The sequence below is a fragment of the Vigna radiata genome, chromosome 5 (assembly GCF_000741045.1).
Source record: "Vigna radiata var. radiata cultivar VC1973A chromosome 5, Vradiata_ver6, whole genome shotgun sequence".
Lineage (NCBI taxonomy): Eukaryota > Viridiplantae > Streptophyta > Magnoliopsida > Fabales > Fabaceae > Vigna > Vigna radiata.
Window position 1 is genome coordinate 31,392,196 of NC_028355.1, and position 18,999 is coordinate 31,411,194.

General features: G+C 30.4%; 3 protein-coding genes across 6 annotated transcripts; 2 read left to right on the top strand and 1 right to left on the bottom strand.

The window, feature by feature from the left end:
- Positions 1 to 3,309: 3,309 nt before the first annotated feature.
- On the top strand, positions 3,310 to 7,880 carry LOC106759729 (probable sulfate transporter 3.4). The gene is made up of 13 exons (XM_014643050.2): positions 3,310 to 3,639; positions 3,779 to 3,827; positions 3,958 to 4,165; positions 4,354 to 4,525; positions 5,652 to 5,717; positions 5,803 to 5,916; positions 6,000 to 6,116; positions 6,261 to 6,387; positions 6,467 to 6,753; positions 6,871 to 7,061; positions 7,159 to 7,244; positions 7,325 to 7,401; positions 7,493 to 7,880. The coding sequence occupies exons 1-13, from the start codon at positions 3,310 to 3,312 to the stop codon at positions 7,634 to 7,636; spliced, it is 1,968 nt and encodes a 655-aa protein (XP_014498536.1). The 3' UTR covers positions 7,637 to 7,880.
- A 1,199-nt stretch (positions 7,881 to 9,079) lies between these two features.
- LOC106759703 lies at positions 9,080 to 11,965 on the bottom strand. Of its 3 annotated transcripts, none has more exons than XM_014643015.2 (3): positions 11,674 to 11,965; positions 9,584 to 10,702; positions 9,080 to 9,500 (listed from the first exon to the last, which is right to left on the bottom strand). In XM_014643015.2, the coding sequence occupies exons 2-3, from the start codon at positions 10,651 to 10,653 to the stop codon at positions 9,368 to 9,370; spliced, it is 1,203 nt and encodes a 400-aa protein (XP_014498501.1). In that variant the 5' UTR covers positions 10,654 to 10,702; positions 11,674 to 11,965; the 3' UTR covers positions 9,080 to 9,367. The 3 variants fall into 3 exon arrangements, with proteins under 3 accessions (XP_014498501.1, XP_014498500.1, XP_022637132.1); XM_014643014.2 differs by having other exon boundaries at positions 9,584 to 10,721; XM_022781411.1 differs by having other exon boundaries at positions 9,584 to 11,096.
- A 2,707-nt stretch (positions 11,966 to 14,672) lies between these two features.
- On the top strand, positions 14,673 to 16,462 carry LOC106760596 (trihelix transcription factor ASIL1-like). Of its 2 annotated transcripts, none has more exons than XM_022781412.1 (2): positions 14,673 to 14,819; positions 14,977 to 16,462. In XM_022781412.1, the coding sequence occupies exon 2, from the start codon at positions 15,105 to 15,107 to the stop codon at positions 16,266 to 16,268; it is 1,164 nt and encodes a 387-aa protein (XP_022637133.1). In that variant the 5' UTR covers positions 14,673 to 14,819; positions 14,977 to 15,104; the 3' UTR covers positions 16,269 to 16,462. The 2 variants fall into 2 exon arrangements, with proteins under 2 accessions (XP_022637133.1, XP_014499502.1); XM_014644016.2 differs by having other exon boundaries at positions 14,680 to 14,819; positions 15,006 to 16,462.
- The last annotated feature ends 2,537 nt before the right edge of the window (positions 16,463 to 18,999 follow it).

Genomic DNA, 18,999 nt, shown 5'->3' on the forward strand with positions numbered 1-18,999 from the left:
ATCAAACCTCTTAGATAGGAGAGGTTCACAGGTTAGGTTAAATTAGATTTAAGAGAATTAATTATTTAATTCATTATAAAAATACCTTATTGAATTGAGTTTTTGTATTAAATATAATTCATCTTTGTGAATTGAATTGGGTTGAATTAATTGTGTCAAAATTAAAAAAAAAAAAGTTGTTATGATGAAATTGTAATTTTTTGTATTAATCTAATTAAAAAATAATATAATAATTTAAGGCCTAAGATCAGGTAATAAGTCAAGTCATAATATATTTTACAAAAACAATAAAATTGAATAATAAAAAATGTAATTAAGTTAATAATGTATTTACAATTTCATATATTTTTTCCTCATATATTTATACGACGATTAAACAGTATTTAAGATAATTAATTCTAAATTGAAACAAAAATATATAGTAATGGAAATTCTTTTTACATCTAGTACTATTTTATATGGAGTGTCTTTGTATTCACAATGGTAAAACACACTAGATTTTTTGGTGTGCAAGAATATTTTCTTTAGATTTTATACCAATCAAGATTTAGATAGAAATAAAATTTCATTTTTGTTAGATTCTGATACTAATCACTGTTGAGGAATAAAATATTCTTTTAGTTAATATTCATCTCATATATGATGTCGTTTGTGTAAATAAAAATAAATAATAAATTATTCGTTTGTGTAAACACACTCTACAATTTTTGTGTGTGAAATTTTTAATAAAAATGTGATTAATTATTTTTAATCAGTTCTGTTTCATTAAGTATATTTTTTTATTTAGATATTTCTAACGTAGTTAGCTGTTTAATAGATGATTTCAAATTAAACAACACTGCTTAGTAAAATCTACCACTAAAGCAAGTGAAATGACATTACGTTATTTTAAGAAAAAAAGAAATATGTTTTTGAAGGAAAGAAAATAATAAAAGAAATTATACATCACTTTAATTACTATAGCTAGTTCATTAGTGAAGATGAAAGTCCCTAATAAATTTGAAAAATTGATATTAGAAAAGAATTTAGGTGCATGGTTTAGATATTAAAATAATATGATTATAAGTGGTAGACCTTTTTAAGTAATTATAAAAGCGAGCCATTGAATTTAGAAAAAAAATCATTCATTGGTACTGGAATTGAAATTGAAATAACGTAGAGTAAGTAAGTGATTAATTTTAAATAATTATTTTATTTAAGCTAATAGTATTTATCAAAATTAGCTTATATTTATTTTTAAAATTAAATTTTTTAATTTCTTAATTTAAATCATTGTTACGTTTCTTTATCTTAAAAAATTTAAAATGAACAATAACAAACAAATAAAAAAAATAACTTATGTAAACGATAACAATGGAAAAAATTTAAATGAATTAAAGATTATAAATTATTGTTAGAAGTTGACTTTAAGACTAACTTAATCCAACAAAATTGGTTTGTAGGACGAGATTTGCACTCACTTATTCCAATACCCTCTCACGTCGAGGTATATACATCTCGAGTGTGAGATTAGACATTTAATGAGTGAACCGATAGCGGTCCGATAGCAGGTGGAATAACATGCCCAACAACAACAGATATTTTAATCATGACTCTAATACCATGTTAGGAATAAACTTTAAACCTAACTCAACTCCACAAGATGAGGTCTACACCCACTTATATACACTGAATTGGTCTTATATCTATAGTCGATTGCGACTTCCAACAATTATGAAATTTATAACTTATGTAGATTAAAAAAATATTAAAATAAATTATTATAAAATATCTTATATAATATTTTTATATAAGTTAAACTACTTAATAATATAGTCGAATATAAATCAGAAATCAACTTATCGATCTTAAATTTATGTCATATTAACATGCGAAAAAGTTATGATGAAATATATTTTTTTCTTCAACTTTAACTTTAACGTAAAATTGATTTTATTTAATTCTTATTATTTCAAAATTAAAAATTAAATAAATATCATTATTTTAACTTAATTATATTATATTTAGTTATATTTTAAACTTATTTTTTTATAAGTATTTAAATTGTTTATATTATTTATTAAAAAATATATTTAAAACGTAAAAAATTAACATAATTTATTAAAAAAGTTATATTCATTTATTTTTAATACTTAAAAATTAAAATGTATCAAAATTTTAAGGGTTAAATATGTTTTTAGTCCTTATACTTTGGGACGATTTTGGTTTTAGTTCCTCTTTTAAACTAAGGTACAATTTAATCCTTCAACTTTAGAAAACTCTGGATTTAATCATTTTTACCAAATTTTTTTAAGTTTATTTGTTGTTTCAAGCACGTTTCATTATAGCATTTGGATTGTTTACACTGTTTGACACATTTTTGCTTCAATGTTAATTGAGAAACATATTTGAAACAGTAAATAAAGTTAAAAAAATTTAAGAAAAAGAACTAAAACTAGAATTTTCTAAAGTCGAAGGACTAAATTGTAGAAAGAAAGACTAAAACCAAAATCACTCCAAAGTATAGGGACTAAAAACATATTTAACCCAAATTTTAAAAATAAAACGCGTCAGTTCTTAGAATAAAGTTAGATGAAATTCCAAATAAATTTTTATTAAAAAATTAATTAAGTCAAAGTAAAACATTCCTTTTGTGAGGACATTTAACATTAAAATAAAAGTAAGTATACATATTTTAATAATTTTGTGTGGGCAAGAAAATTTAATTTAAGAAATTATGGTAAGAAATCACATCAGACATTTTAATTAGCTCTTGTGTGTACAACAGTTAAACCTGTAAAATACCAATTCAGACAATAAAATAAATAATTTGCGTATTTAAGATGCAATGGGAAGGTTAATTCATTCAATAGTCTTTAAACCAGGAGTTGACTACTCTTTATTGTAAAATTAATTACGAGATAAATTAGTCAAAGCAGATGGCAGTGAGATAACAATTATTTAAGAAAAAAAATAAGAAAAATGTTTTTTTAATAAATTATTTTTAATAATTTTTTTATAATTATCTACATGATAGTTTGTAATTCATCCGTTCGAACTAATGTAACAGTGACACGTAATCTATTATCAATCTCGTTAATGACAATGGAAAGAGTAATAATAACAGCGAGAATATACCACAGAATAAAACGAAATGACGGTCATGTCCCTATGCAACACAAAGTTAAACGGTAATGAGTAACCACGGGAACAGTTACGTTGCGCTGTAAAACGTGTGCCCTATAAATTGGCACGATCGCAGTGGTTGCGTCTCAGAGAAACCGCGAACAGAGAAAACCAAGAAAACAGAGCAACGCAAAGCAAAAATCCATGGGTGTGAACTCGAACAGAGTGGAACACTTCGACAACCGCGAACCCGCCACCCTCAGAATCCAAACCCAGACACCGTCGTTGGAAATCCATGCAGTGCAATTGCCACCACAGCGAACCACACTCCACAAACTCCGACACAGAGTCTCCGAAATCTTCTTCCCCGACGACCCTCTCCACCGTTTCAAGAACCAAACCTCCTTCAAAAAGTTCATCCTCGCACTTCAGTATCTCTTCCCCATTTTCCAATGGGCTCCAAACTACAACCTCACCCTTCTCCGCTCTGATCTCATCTCCGGCCTCACCATTGCCAGCCTCGCCATTCCGCAGGTCTCGCAAGATTCCATGTCACACGCGCTTCCCTTTTTTCCGTCACTAACTTCTTTTTCTTCTCTTCAAACGTTTAACTTTTTATAATCGACCTCGTCCGGACGTGTCTGAATATTTTAACGTTGTTGTCTCTTTGCAGGGGATCAGTTATGCCAAGCTTGCAAACTTGCCACCCATTATTGGATTATGTTAGCATTTTTGTTCTCTGTTTATTAAAATGCAATGTTTTTGTTTTTTTGGATTGTTGTAAAGTGTAATAAATTGACGTTTCGATATTGTGGGAGAAGTAACGGTTGAAATGGCTTGAGCTTGTTGCAGATTCAAGTTTTGTGCCTCCATTGATATACTCGTTGCTTGGAAGTTCTAAACATCTCGGTGTGGGACCTGTTTCGATCGCGTCTTTGGTTATGGGATCAATGTTAAGTGAGAAAGTTTCTTTCTCACAAGACCCTACTCTGTATCTTGGACTGGCTTTCACCGCCACTTTCTTTGCCGGTGTGTTCCAAGCTTCTCTGGGTATTCTAAGGTACTGATTCAAAAACCGATTATGAAGAAAAGTTCGTTTTTTTTTTCTTGATGAAATAAAAACAGCAGTAGAAAGGAAAATCAAGAATTCATGGTGGCTTGTTGCAGTAGGTTACTGTAACTGGTTGGTGAGTAATTTTCTGATTAAAATAAACGCTGATTGTGTTGTGTTTACTTGTGCTACGACAGGTTAGGGTTTGTGATTGATTTTCTGTCGAAGGCAACTCTGGTTGGATTCACAGGCGGTGCCGCCATTATCGTGTCACTGCAGCAGCTTAAAGGTTTGCTTGGAATCGTGCACTTTACAAGCCAGATGCAAATAGTTCCGGTCATGATCTCTGTTTTCAAACAACGACATGAGGTACACTAACACCAACACCGTCACCATCACCATCGAATTTAATTGCCATATTTACTTTAAGATTCCAATAAAATATTTTTTAATTAGAAAAAAATTAAACTATTATTCTAAATCACACACGAATTTCTTTTATATATATAGTTTTACAGTATAAGCTTATCTTTTAATGAAATAATACTTCTACTTCTTCTCATTCATAAAAGCTGTAGAAATATCTCAACATCCGTTTGAAGTTTAGAAGATGTGTAAACGTCATTTTATTAAAAAAAAAAATATATATGTGTGTGAATAAGATGATTTTTTATATTTTTATCTTTAAAGTTAAAGATAAGATTATTATGAATATTTTTAATTTAAAATTATCATTTAAAAAATTCAATGTAAGAAGAGGTGACTTGATGCTTTGGGAATTTGACACGTGTAAACCTTTGAACCTTACGTCGCTATTTCTTTCTTCTTTCTCATTCACCTACAAACTAGAAAAGCATGTGTTGCGAAACTGAAAGATGAAAAGTTTTTCTTTAATTTGTCTGGAAAAATTAGATTTATCCAGATTTAAAGAAATGTTATTAGCCCAATTTTTTCTTTTATTTATCAAGCATGAAAATTGATTTCTAAATTAAATTAAATAATTTATCATCTTTCAAACGGTGCCCTTAAATACAACGCCGCATGATTTTTTATTTTTCAAATGCGAATAATTTTTTAGATACTGCTGTCTTAAAGGGCTAATAATACTTCCCCAAAGCTACATAAAAAAGAAAATAATTAACTCTTCAGCACCACACAACTCTTTCAAACATTCTCATCGAACTTATTCTTTTTATAAGAATTTAGACTATCATTGTACAACAAGATTTTTAAGCAAAGGATACCTATTTTTCAAAATATGTTTTCTTGGAGCATTGTATAGGGAATCACATTCCAAAATGAAAAAACAAAAAAAAAAAGTTCTTGGAGAATCACAAAAAGCAAAAAAATCAGATTTTTTTATGTTCTTCCATTCAATAACTGCAAATTAAGAGATGGGTCACTTTTAAACGAAAGATACTTGTGACACAGATGCAAGTGCAAGTGCAAACTTAAACAAATGCATGTTCTCTAACATATTTCAGCAACTTTGCAGTGGTCATGGCAAACCATTCTTTTGGGATTCGGCTTCTTGGCATTCCTGATGACCACAAGGCACATTGTAAATTTTTCTATCTTCCACCAAGTCTTTTGCTTTGACTTTCTTTCTATGCCTAAGATCTGACAGTTCTTACTTATTGCAACAGAGCTTGAGGAAACCAAAACTCTTCTGGGTTTCAGCCGCTGCACCATTGGCATCAGTTATTCTGTCAACCATTTTAGTCTTTCTTCTGAGAAACAAGACTCATCAGATTTCAATTGTAAGATAGATATCGATCGTTCAGAGATGCATTCAAATACAACTTTTTTTCTAATATCTACTATTGTATCTATTCTCTGGTAGATTGGACACTTACCAAAGGGACTTAATCCACCTTCATCAAACATGTTATACTTCAGTGGTCCTTACTTGGCTCTTGCTATCAAAACTGGAATTATCACTGGGATCTTATCTTTAACTGTAAGTTGTCTACTGGTCACGAAAAATCTCTGATTTTGCATCCTCGTATTGGACATAACTACATGTTTAGAGACGTTAATGTATCATACTATGTAGTTTCATTGAACTGCCACACTTATTCTACCAAATTTTCTTATATCTCAGGAAGGAATTGCAGTAGGTAGAACATTTGCATCACTTAAGAACTACCAGGTGGATGGAAACAAAGAAATGATGGCTATTGGTCTAATGAACGTAGCTGGCTCTTGTTCTTCATGTTATGTCACAACAGGTGATGATTCTCCTCTAATATGACCATATAACTAGTTACCTAAGAAGCAGCAATCTTATGTTGTAAAACATTCTTGCAGGATCTTTTTCTAGATCCGCTGTTAACTACAATGCCGGAGCACAGACAACAGTTTCAAATATAATCATGGCTGCGGCTGTTCTAGTTACCCTTCTGTTTCTCATGCCTCTCTTCTACTATACACCAAATGTTGTCTTAGCGGCCATTATCATCACTGCTGTGATTGGGCTATTAGATTATCAATCTGCGTATAAACTGTGGAAGGTTGACAAACTTGATTTCTTGGCATGTCTGTGTTCCTTTTTCGGGGTTCTGTTTATTTCAGTGCCTCTAGGCCTTGCTATAGCGGTAAGTTGATACTTCATTGATTTTTTTTCCTGTTATTGCAAAGCTAAAATATAATAGCGTGATAATCTATGTATTTGCTATGCCATCGATATCAACTGACTTGGTTAAAATCTTCAGGTTGTCATATCAGTCATCAAGATCCTGCTTCATGTCACTCGACCAAACACTTTGGTTTTGGGGAATATACCAGGAACTCAAATATTCCACAACATAAACCAATACAAAGAAGCTTCAAGAGTTCCTTCATTCCTCATTTTGGGTGTTGAGTCCCCAATCTATTTCGCTAACTCAACTTATCTTCAAGAAAGGTTGGCCATTGTTATTTCTATTGTTTCAATTCGTGAAGTTTTAGTAGGCTGCTTTTGAATCCATGATTCCTTATGATTTAAGCTTATCCTGAAACAGAATACTGAGGTGGATTCGAGAAGAGGAAGAACATATAAAAGATAATGATGGAGCTGCATTGAAGTGCATGATTTTAGACATGACAGGTATAATATTTCATTGGACCTACAACATTAGTTGTCTGAAGTTTGGTCACATTTTGATTCTAACAGTGCTCTTTTCTCAGCTGTGACAGCCATAGACACAAGTGGGCTTGAGACTTTATGTGAACTTAAAAAGACGCTGGAGAAGAGATCACTTCAGGTACAGACGCTGATTTGCATGTCACAAACTCACAGTGCCTCATGCACTTATGTTTTATTGCTAACCTCTGCATTTATGATTGCTCATGCAGCTTGTGTTGGCAAATCCTGTTGGAAATGTGGCGGAAAAATTGCACAAGTCAAAAATTTTGGAATCCTTTGGATTAAAAGGAGTGTATCTCACAGTGGGAGAAGCTGTGGCTGACATTTCATCGATCTGGAAAGCTCAACCTTGATTTCCCATCGATGGTGTTTATGGAACCACAAGATAAACTCTAACTTTTAGTTTATGTGGCGAATGCTTGTTAAATTCCGGAGAGTCTAATTTCTGTTAGTAGGAAAGTTCAAAACCTTTTGTTACTCCTTTTAGTTTCTGCTACTCAGCAATTTTGCTTCTTGTTAGAGGGAAATGAATCCAAGGAATGTATGATATGCAGACAATTTGAGTTCAATGTATGAGAGAACATTGAAATCTCACAATATGGGCACCAAATTCATATCTTTTAAAAACGTTGATTAATATAAAGAAAATACTAAATTTTCAATGAAAAGAGCAGGTGAATATCTATCAAAAAATCTACTTAGTTGTATCTATAAATCTATAGCTTCTTAATATTTCCTTAAAAATCCATTTATAGCAAATATTTGCAATAAGGAGGAAGATTCGTTGATGATCAAATTTTATTTTAATTGAAAGAACTTATTTCATTATTAATAGTTCTTTTTTAGAAAGAGGCAACAATACATCTCAAGATTTAGCAACATTCTCAAGTAAAAAGGAACAAAATCTAAGACCAAAACTAAACTTGTAGCCTTTTTTTCTGTCTTATTACTCCTTCTAGGTTACTTTTATTAGTATTATTATTAAACGGTACAATATTTTCAAAAAAACATTGATAAATTCTATAATAGAACATCACATACAATATATTTTGAAAGGAAAATATTTTGAAGAAATCAACTTCTCTAAATTTCAAAAAGAAGTGTTAAAAATTTCAAACGTTTTTTAATTAATAACCAAAGATCTATAAATAATACTATGAAAAGAAAAACAACAAAAACAATAAATAGTTTTGGAGCCTATTTTCCGTATAGAAAAAAAAGTCTTCCAAACCATTTAAATATAAAAAAAAGTATAAAAAAAAATGAGAGCTAGTAATATGATTTTACAAAAATGTTTTTTTCCCTTAAAATCTAATATTTATTTATAATAAGACATAAAATCATACCTTAATCTTTCCCACACTCTATATTAGAAGGTAACCGATCCTATATAATAGAAAAAGGGTTATTTGTTTAAAAATAAAAATGATTTCAAATAATATATAAAAAAAAAGAAAATAATTACCAAAGAGTAACATTTATTGTAAAATCATTTAGAACTTTAGGTGACAAAAATAATCAAAGAAAAAATGATTCTACATCAGAATACTTCAATAGATATTTAAACAATAACAATTTCGTATATGAAAAGATTCATTTGTTTAAGATATTAGATTTTATGTACATCATAACGTATCCGTCATGGGTTCAAATGCAGTACTTGATCTTCAAATTTATCTGCTGATCAAACAATGCAAGGCAAACTAGACTAGTTAAAAGAAATATCTCAATGACACAAGGTAATATGATTATGTATAACTTTTAAGCAAAGGTAGAATCGTAGAAGGTAATGATAATGAAGCAAAAAAATTGATGAGAAGCAGGGCCTGCTGTGGCCTCTTTCATCAACTCATCCACTGAACATTACAATGCATATACATGTTCAAGAGTTATCAGAATGGAACCATGAAATAACTCTGCCTTTCCTAGGAATAACTCACTGAACAATGAAATATGGTTCTTGAACACAACCACACTATAATTTGCATTGCAAACATGCATAGCACAAACAAATCCACATAGGTAGATATGTTTTGTATATAAAAATCAAAATTATTCAGTGTGTCTCAAGAAAGTAAAGAGTGTTATTTGGACAAAAGCAGACCCGTGAGGAAGAGATCGTGGTGGCTTGAGCCAGGAGAACTCTCTGCTGAGTAAGTCACAGTTTTCTCCAATTCCTCTGATCCACACTCAAAACTGCAAAATGCTTTCCCACCCCTGCAAGATATACAGATAATATATTACAACTATTGCTTTTGTCTGGATTGTAGTAGTAGCATAGTGAGATGTTTGGGACAAACCTGTATCTGTAAATTTCTTCCTCCCTCACTAATTTCTTATTACATGAGTAACAAAAGCTGAAAACATTGTCAGAATGGTAAGGGGATGATGATCCTTCTGAAAATGTAGGAACTTGAGAAGCTCTGAAAGCAGGTTCTTCCTTCATGCTGAACTCAGTGAAGTCATTGTTGTCACATTCCAAAACGCAGTCACCAAAAATATGTGTTCTCTTAGGGTTTGGACCATGAGAAATTATACAGGTATAATCCTCAGAAAGCTCTATCTCTCTTGCAGAGAGCGAGCCTAGACACCCTTTACTAAAATCAATGGATATTGGAAGAGAATTTGATTTAATATTCGAAGACTTATCTAACTGAGAGTCTCTGCTTGTCACCGGAGGCAAACTGGTTAATGTAGATTCGTTCATTCCCAAATTGGAGTTTTGATTTCTGTTGATTAATGATGAAGGCCTAAAGGAACCAGGCAGAGAAATCATGGATCCATTGAAAGCTTTGGATTCCCAGTTGTCAATTTTCTTTCCAGAGACATTGTCAAAGTCTTGCAGTTCAGATTTGGGAGTTTTGGTTTCAGAAGGAAGTGAAATTACATAGTTTTTGGGCAAGGAATTAGATTTCAAATAAGGTGCAAAGAATTCATGGTTGTTTGAAAATTTAAGGATGCCAGTTTTCACCTGTGGTCCAAAAATGATACTTTTCCTCTGAAATTTACCAAGGATGTCATTGTTATTTTTGGTTTCATTAACCAGGGAACTTATGATGCCAAGGCCTACTTTACTGTCATCAAACTGTTTCTTATGACCAGTTTGAAATGATGGTCTACAAGACTTGATATTGATACTAAAAGGGTTGCTAAGATTTGAGAAGAGTCTGCAATCAAGAGGAGATGTAGGGCTCCAAACAGATTCAGAATCTGGCAACCCTTTAGCACCAATCCCCAACCTAGAACCAAAGGTATTGAAATTTGAGAAACTCATTTGTCTTAATGCATCACAAGGTAAAGAGAAATTGGAAGAAGAATCAGCCATGAGATTAAAAATCTTCCAAATATGAGCCTTTCCTTTCTTCCGCATTATCCTAGTACCCCATTCCTCTCAAAAGGAAGAAACCATCATTTCCTTGCTGCATCAAATTCAAAAAGCTAAAGAAACAGCAATGTATTAATTCCCAGACAATAGGAATCACGACCAAAGTTCACAACACCTCATCGCATACAGAAATTGCTAGTTTATTTAGCCATTCAAAGAATTTTTCTTTTTCAGAATACGGGGATAGATATTATTAGAGGAATGGAACTTTCAAATTTTGACACAAATTAGGAGTAGAATTTGTACAAAATATTAGTAAGTGGCTAAAAAGATAGCCACAAAAAGAAAAGAACTCCACAAATCTATTGATACTTTTTTGCAGCTCACAGTTGATACTCATTTCCATTCCAAATAAACGTGAAATTTGCCGCAGAAAGAGCCATACGAGAATCTAAATTTCCTGAAGTGGTAAACTTCGAATGGCAAATCTGTCGAGAATTTTAGCAACTTATCAAATAAAAGCTTCTCCAACAACATTCTCGATAACATACCACTTCGAAACAAATTAGGAACAAACAAATTAATGAACAACATTGATGATCGGATTTAGAAAATTGAAAAAAAGCAGTAACTTATACAATTTGGAGGTTGCGAGCCAAGAAAACAAGCCAGATGCACATATGATACCTCAAACAAACACATTAAAGTGCAACTGATAAGAAGACAATAAAATATCTAGCTTGTGATTGCACAAGATCACTATTTTTCTTTTTAAAAGGAAAAAAAGGAGTTCATCAAACGCTCAAAAATCAACAGTTAATAAGTTTAAACAGAATCTGATTATCGCCAACGGCAAAATCTAATCAAGCAATCCGCAAAAGCACAAAAAGGATATCTGATTATTATAAAAAAATAAAAAAATCTTTCATAAAAAAACCTCTAAACATTGTTTAGAATGAACTCCGAAACCACTAAACATTTTAGAAACAAAAAGAAGAAAAAAATCCCAGAGTGCATCCATTGGTGAGAAATGAAAGCAGAGAAATTTACTGTAAAGAAACCTACTTTTATTTAATCAGAGGGAAACCCAAATGCTGAAACTTGCAGAGATGAACATCAGCAGCAAAGACCAAACCTTTTGTTTACACTTACATAACCCTCTTCACATTCTTCTCTTTACACTTGATAATTTTTATTTTTTTTTTAGTTTTCACCGTCTTCTTCCACCTGCATCTTCATGCATCAAAGTCAGAGAGACAGTGAACTCCCTGAGTCTTCCGATGTACGACACTCTCTCTCTCTCTCTTTCTCTTTCTCTTTCTCTTCTCACTCTCATCATTGAGAGCTACAATACAAAATACAAAAATACAAATACGTATTGTTCCTGTACCGAGTATTGTATAAAATATATACACTGTCATTTTATTTTCTATATTTTATCTTTGTTTTTAATTCTTTTAAACTTTAATTATATGATATTTTATCAAATAACCTGTTTAAATAGTGCTACTAATATTATAATATAACATAATCAAGTAATATATTTAAAGTAAACTGAGATCTATAAAATAAAATATATAACATCAATCTATTTGGATAAAAGTTATTAATTTCAAACATCTGCAAAACAAATAATATTTTAAAACTTAAAATTAAAATTCACATAAATTGTAAATATTAAAAACAAGAAAAATAATTTTTACGAACAAAAAATAAAAGATATATAAATATAAAATCAAAACTTGCCTATTTTACTTAAAGTAAAAACATATCTAACGTGTATTTATATAAATTTCCCTTGTAAGTATTTATTATATAATTAAAACTATCACAGCTGCTTCTTCTTTTGTTCCATATAACTATTAAAATTGTCATAGATAATGATATTTAGATAATATTTTTTTGGTTAAATATATGTTTTGGTCCTCATATTTGTTTCTCATTCTTAATTAGGTCCTCATGTTTTTTTTTTGTCCCAATTGCATCCTAATATTTGTAAATTTGAGACAACTAAGCCCTCTCCGTTAACTGGAACTAACGTTGTAGGCCAATTGAGAGGGCTTAATTGTCTCAAATTTACAAATATTAGGATGCAATTGGGACAAAAAAAAACGGAGAGGGCTTAATTGCCTCAAATTACAAATATTAGAATGCAATTGGGACAAAAAAAATATGAGGACCTAATCGAGAATGAGGAACAAACATGAGAACTAAAACATATATTTAACCTATTTTTTTTTTTACAACATTGAATGTTATTTATATATTCTTTTGTGATTAGTTCATGATGATGTTTAAAATTATTATTATTAATTCTGAAATATTTTGAATCAATTACAGAATGACACATAAATTAATATGTAAATATTGTTAAAATAATATTGTCTAAATATCATTACTCCTAACATTATTATGTGCACCAAAATTTTAGATGTTGATATTTAATATAATTTTATATTCACAAAAATAATTTAAGTTTAATAATTAATCTAAAATAGTTTCATATTTAGTTATATAATATAACTAACCTAATCTTATTATAACTTGGGATTAAATATACTTTTAACCTATCAAACATAACATAAAATTAAAAATAGTCTTGTTTTTTTTTTCAAATCTTGACGTAGTTTCATCTTAAACTTTAATGTCTTAAACAAAATTTTAAATTAACATTTAAAATATTTATATTATATAACATGTTTCAAAATAATTATTAATTTCAAATACCATTTAACATGTAAAAAATTGATTGGGATAAAAAAATTATACTCATTAAACTTTTCTTTTAAATTGAGCACAAAAAGATTAACAAAAGTGTGAAAGATAAACGAATTCAATTTTTTTATCTCACTCAACATTTAAAAATTAAAAACTTATTCAATCTTAAAAATAAATTTCATTATTCACACTAAATTCAAATTTAAAATATATACTTTTAATAATAAAATTCAACATATATGAAAAATGGTATGAAATATTATTATTTATTTACTAAATTAAATATATATTTCTTAAACTTTAAATAAAAATTGTATTTTATTTTTATCATAAATATTATATCAATTTTATCCCAAAACTTTAGGGATAAATGAATGTCGTCCACAACTATAATGATAATTTTATTTATTGTTGTAAAAATAGAAATGTTATTCTTACTTGTCTTTCATATAACTATTTTTGTGTCTTTATTTTTCAATAATTATAATAGAAGATAACGTGGTAAAATTTTTTAAATCATACATTCATTCATAAAGTTGGAAAACACAATTATATAATTTTTTTTTACAAAACAAAACATTGGTCTCAATCTAAAATTTAGAAACTAAAAACAGAATTAATCGTATATATATAATTATAATAAGGACAAATCTCTTTTTTCTTTTATTTTTACATAATGTAAAATGAGTTGAAAATTTAATATTTATTTACAATAAGTTTTCTTTAAGTAAGTTTGTGGATTAGTCAAATGAAATATATTACTAAATGTAAAATTTAATTTTACTCATAAATTAAAAAAGTTAAAATGAGCGATGAAAATTTAAAAGAAAGGATTATTTGAAAAAAATATCGAAAAATGATTTTAACGTGATGATGTTGTGTGACGAAAAATTCAAAATCACATGCTCAGAAAATACTGTAATTAATTGGTTTTAATTTAATTTTGAAAATAAAATGATGACTGCGCGAAATTGGTTTCAATATAAGTAAAATACGATTTCAATTGCAGAATATCGATTTCAAAAGGATCTAAAATTTAGAATAAGGTGTCATTTTTCACATTTTACTTCTGTCAAATATTATTAGTTATGACCCTTTACATATATATTCAATAAATACAAAAATATCGAAAAGCTAATTTTATCATTTTTATTTTTAATATTATTTCTATAACTAATTTATTTTAATAATGAATTTTTTATATTTATTTTACTGCTTTTAAAATAAAACTTTTAATTTTAAAATTTGAATGAAGCCATGGACGAAGCATGACGTGAAAATTTGTTGGAAACTGAATAATAATAACAAACGAAAATTAAATATAAAAATAAAATGAATGTATTAACGAGGGCACGCACCCGGCTCACGTTAGCAAAGAGCACCTTCTATCTCTGTGGAACTTGTGATGGTGCTTTGTCAATTGACAGTTTCTTTTTCTTTCAGTCTGTTTGCAATTTCACACTTTCCATTTCCCTGAAATTTCGTTCTCTCAGGTATGAAACACCAATCACAATCTTCTCATGTTTGATGCTATTGCTTTTATCTCATGAAATTCAATGAGAATTGGATGCACATCTGCTTCAATTATTTTTCCTAAATTCATTTTATTCCACACATACATGCTAGAAAGATAATTGTGAATAAATTCAGGGTCATGCAATTCATTTTAATTGGAATAGGATATTACACTGTACTCAAAGAGGGGTTGTTGAATGGTTGGTTGAGGGAGATAGTTGTAGTTTTGTAGCTTTAGTTTCCTACCAAAATTCTGTTTCTGAATGGATGGCATTGAGGATGATGCGAGCTATCACCCTAACCCATATCGCATCATCAGTCACCAACGAGGTTATGGTTATCAGAATTCTCCATATTCCCTCCCGGTTAATACTGAATATGCCCATCATCATGATGAAGATGAAGAACAAGAACAGTTAGAAGGAGATGATGAGGTTGATCAAAGTAACAGCCTTCAGCTTCCCCAAAAGGATGGGGATGAAGAAAATGGCATAGATGGAGTTGGTGATGAAAATGATGATGAGGAAGAGGAGGTAGAGGATAACAAGCAGATTGGTTATTATGCCACTAAGAATGAAGATGATTTGGAGTGGCCTCCAAAGAAGCAAAAGCTGAAGAGTTTGATTTCAACCTATGAACTTGCTCCTCTTGTGCCAGCGTCATCAGCTGCAGCTCCAGTTCCTACTGCTCCCAAACCATCTTCTGGGGGTAGGAATTCACTTACTGACTGGACTGAGCATGAGACATTTGTTCTGCTTGATGCATGGGGTGATACGTTTCTTCAACTTGGAAGGAAGAGTCTTCGATGTGAGGAATGGCAGCAAGTATCGAAAATGGTAGCACAAGTTTCAAAAATAGAAAGGACGGATACTCAGTGTAGAAACCGCCTTGACACACTGAAGAAAAAATACAAGAAGGAGAAGGCTAAATTTCAAGAGAGCGATGGTGGAGATTGCAAATGGGTTTATTTTAAAAGAATGGATGAGCTAATGAGTTCACCTCCTCAACAAGTTGGTATCTCTTGTGGTTTCGACTCGGGAGATTATGTTTTTATGAACCCTGGAGTTTATTTGAATCAAGCTAATGGGTTGGATGAATTGAGGGATAGTCCTGACAATGTGGAATCTACCGGTGAAGAAGGTTCAGATGGACTTCAACTTCAAGCAAAGAAAAGGAAAGGAAGGAGCAGTGATGAAGCTTCTTCCTTCAGTTTGCTTGCTGATTCCATACAAAAATTCAGTAGGATATATGAAAAGATAGAAAATAATAAAAGGCAGCAGATGATGGAACTGGAAAAGATGAGAATGGATTTCCATAAGGAATTGGAAACACAGAAGAGGCAGATATTAGGGAATTTGCAGAGTGAGATTTCAAAACTAGAGCAGAGAAATGATGAGAACGAAGATTCTGCTGAGAATGGTATGTGAAATATTATGCATTGTAGTTGTCATTGCTGTGTAAGATATCCAATTATAATATTTGAGGCATTTTGACCCTTCTTTCCAGCAATACTGCATTATACTACAATTAGAACCGGATTGCCCAACCATGTCATTGTATCCATGTTAAAAACTGTGCTCAATGCTTGCTGGTCTATTTCTTAACTTTTATATTTTTCAAATTCATGAATAATATTCGATGATATGAATTACCTACTAAATGAGTTGGCATTTTTTATTTATACGTTTACCTCACATCAAAGGAAGCATAGATTGTTCATATATGATTATTTAACGTGTTATCAATTACAGTTTATTCTATATCAACAAATAGATTCATTTCCAACTTTATTCCCAAGATTAGATGAATAATGTTTCTGCAGTTTTATAATCCATGTGGTGTTCATGTCACACCCTCAATCCATCACTGTAATGATCACGTGAAAAGGGTCAAGTTCCTTTAATTTGTAAGGGTCAACAATCTATTAGCCATAGAGTAGGGATTCTATACTCAGATCCATATTCAGATAACTTCATGTAGTTTTACATTGTTTCTTTTTATGACATAAATCTTTGTGAAATGTATGACATCAAATCACTCTGCCATCCCCCAATCAAGAACATGTGTCAAATCTTATATAGCTTTGACATATGCATACTGATACATTTTGGTTGGGGGCATCCTTTGGACAGGGAAAGGACATTAGAAAGCTACTATCAAATGAAAAAATAATTTGCTACATCGACAAAAATTTCTGTCCACCATTTCTTTGAAAGGTAATGTGTGATAATTACTCAATTTGGACCATATGAAAAAAGATGTGATGAGAACATGACTTGCAAAGAAGAAAAATTGATTTGACCAAGTGACACGGACCACCTAACTTATGTCTGTTATGAAAAGAAAAACCAAACGGAAAATTTAAAGAAAAGCATGCTCTGAAATATATAATTGACACATGTTCCGAAGATTATTGTATGGTTATTGTTCATCATAATACTTTTGGACCACCAGTAATCTTATTTTACATGGACCCCATATACAATCAAATTACAATATATAACAGGTCTAAACCTCACTTTATAACCAGTCTTATATGGTTAAAAGTTCAAGCTCGGTCTTTTAACATAAAGGGAAAGGAACCATAGCATTTCAAATCCAAGAGGGGAAAGAGTTTATAACTGTCTTAAAAAGTTTATTATCATTCTCTCCCTCTCTTAACCAAGTCCAGCCTTATAACCATGTCGCATGTTGTGCTGGCTTTTAGTTGTTTTGTACATGATGTTATACCTTATTCTGGAAAATAAGAAATTGGTGTTTTAGGCATTATTCGAGCCATCATTCAAGGTCTTGAAAAAACCAAGCTTATATATATATATATATATATATATTCAGAATAATCATGTTTCTCATTGCTAGTTATCTAAGCAAGTCGGAAGTTTCAACGTCATGGAATTTCTGTGTTGAAGATTTGTCTTCAAAATCTTTTCTTTTTTTTTCTTTCCTTTTCCTTATCAAAACCTTCTGTTCAACTTACGTGTTTTTCTCATGTTTTGGTAAGGTTAGACTGGAATGCAGCTTTATAAAAGTAAACTCCTTACATAATTTTAAAAACAGGTTAAAATGTTTATTTTAGTGAAGCACTGGATATTGATGCTGCAAAATACAGTATATCTTCAGAATTGTGCAAACACCATTTTCATATAGCTATTTGGTGTAACTTTAGGAGTAGATTTGGTCAAATTTCTTTTAAATGAAAAGCTTTTACAAATTAATAATATATAAACTATTTTTTTATTTATAAAAAAAGTAAATTTCAATTTTGCACGTCTTTCACTGATCGGAAAAACTCTAAATACGCTAAGGATGTAAGTCAGGATAACTTGTGTACGTTACTATTCTTAAGGCGGATAATAGAATGACTGTTGATAATCAAAAAAACAAAACTGTGTCCTTGCATATTTGTAAGCTCCAAATACAAGTTTAATACTCTTCAACCGAAATTGTATTAAAAAGCTTCATCAACAACACTCCTAGAATTCTTTTCAGGTTCAATATCAAAACAAACCAAATAAGATGTTATATAGAAGCTGAAATAAAAAATGTCGTATATCACTCGTTCACTAACATTAAGGTCATGGTTGCATTACTTGTGTCCCCTATTTATATATGGCAAAAACAGAAAGTACAGTGAATATGATAGCTGCAAGAATATGGATAGAAACAGTGCAACTTTTTGCCAAATAAAGAATTAAGCAGAATTCAGTTGTTCTTCAATTACCCACAGAAAAATATATAAAATAATCCGTTGCTATTTATATCATTACACAATAAAAAGACATGTAAATAAATTGTTTTTGAATGTGCTACTACTGAAAATAGAGTTACACTATCCATACAACAATTTCCTATAACACGTTAATTATAATATAACTTATTTTTCTATTTATTTTCCATCCTTATCTCCCTACTGATGGTTAAAAGAGTTGCAAGCCATTGTTTGTTAAAAAAACTCTGGGATCGCGATATGTTGACAACCAATTTTTGACAACGATTTGCCAACGCCATATGTCAGCATTCTATTGGCTTACTTTAATTTATTTTTTAATTAAAAACCTGATGTGAAAAAGGTGACTTTATGTTATTCCGAAAACACCCTCAATCATTTTAATTAAACTTTCTCCTTCAAAGCACGTATCTCTCTCCATTTTAGGTTTT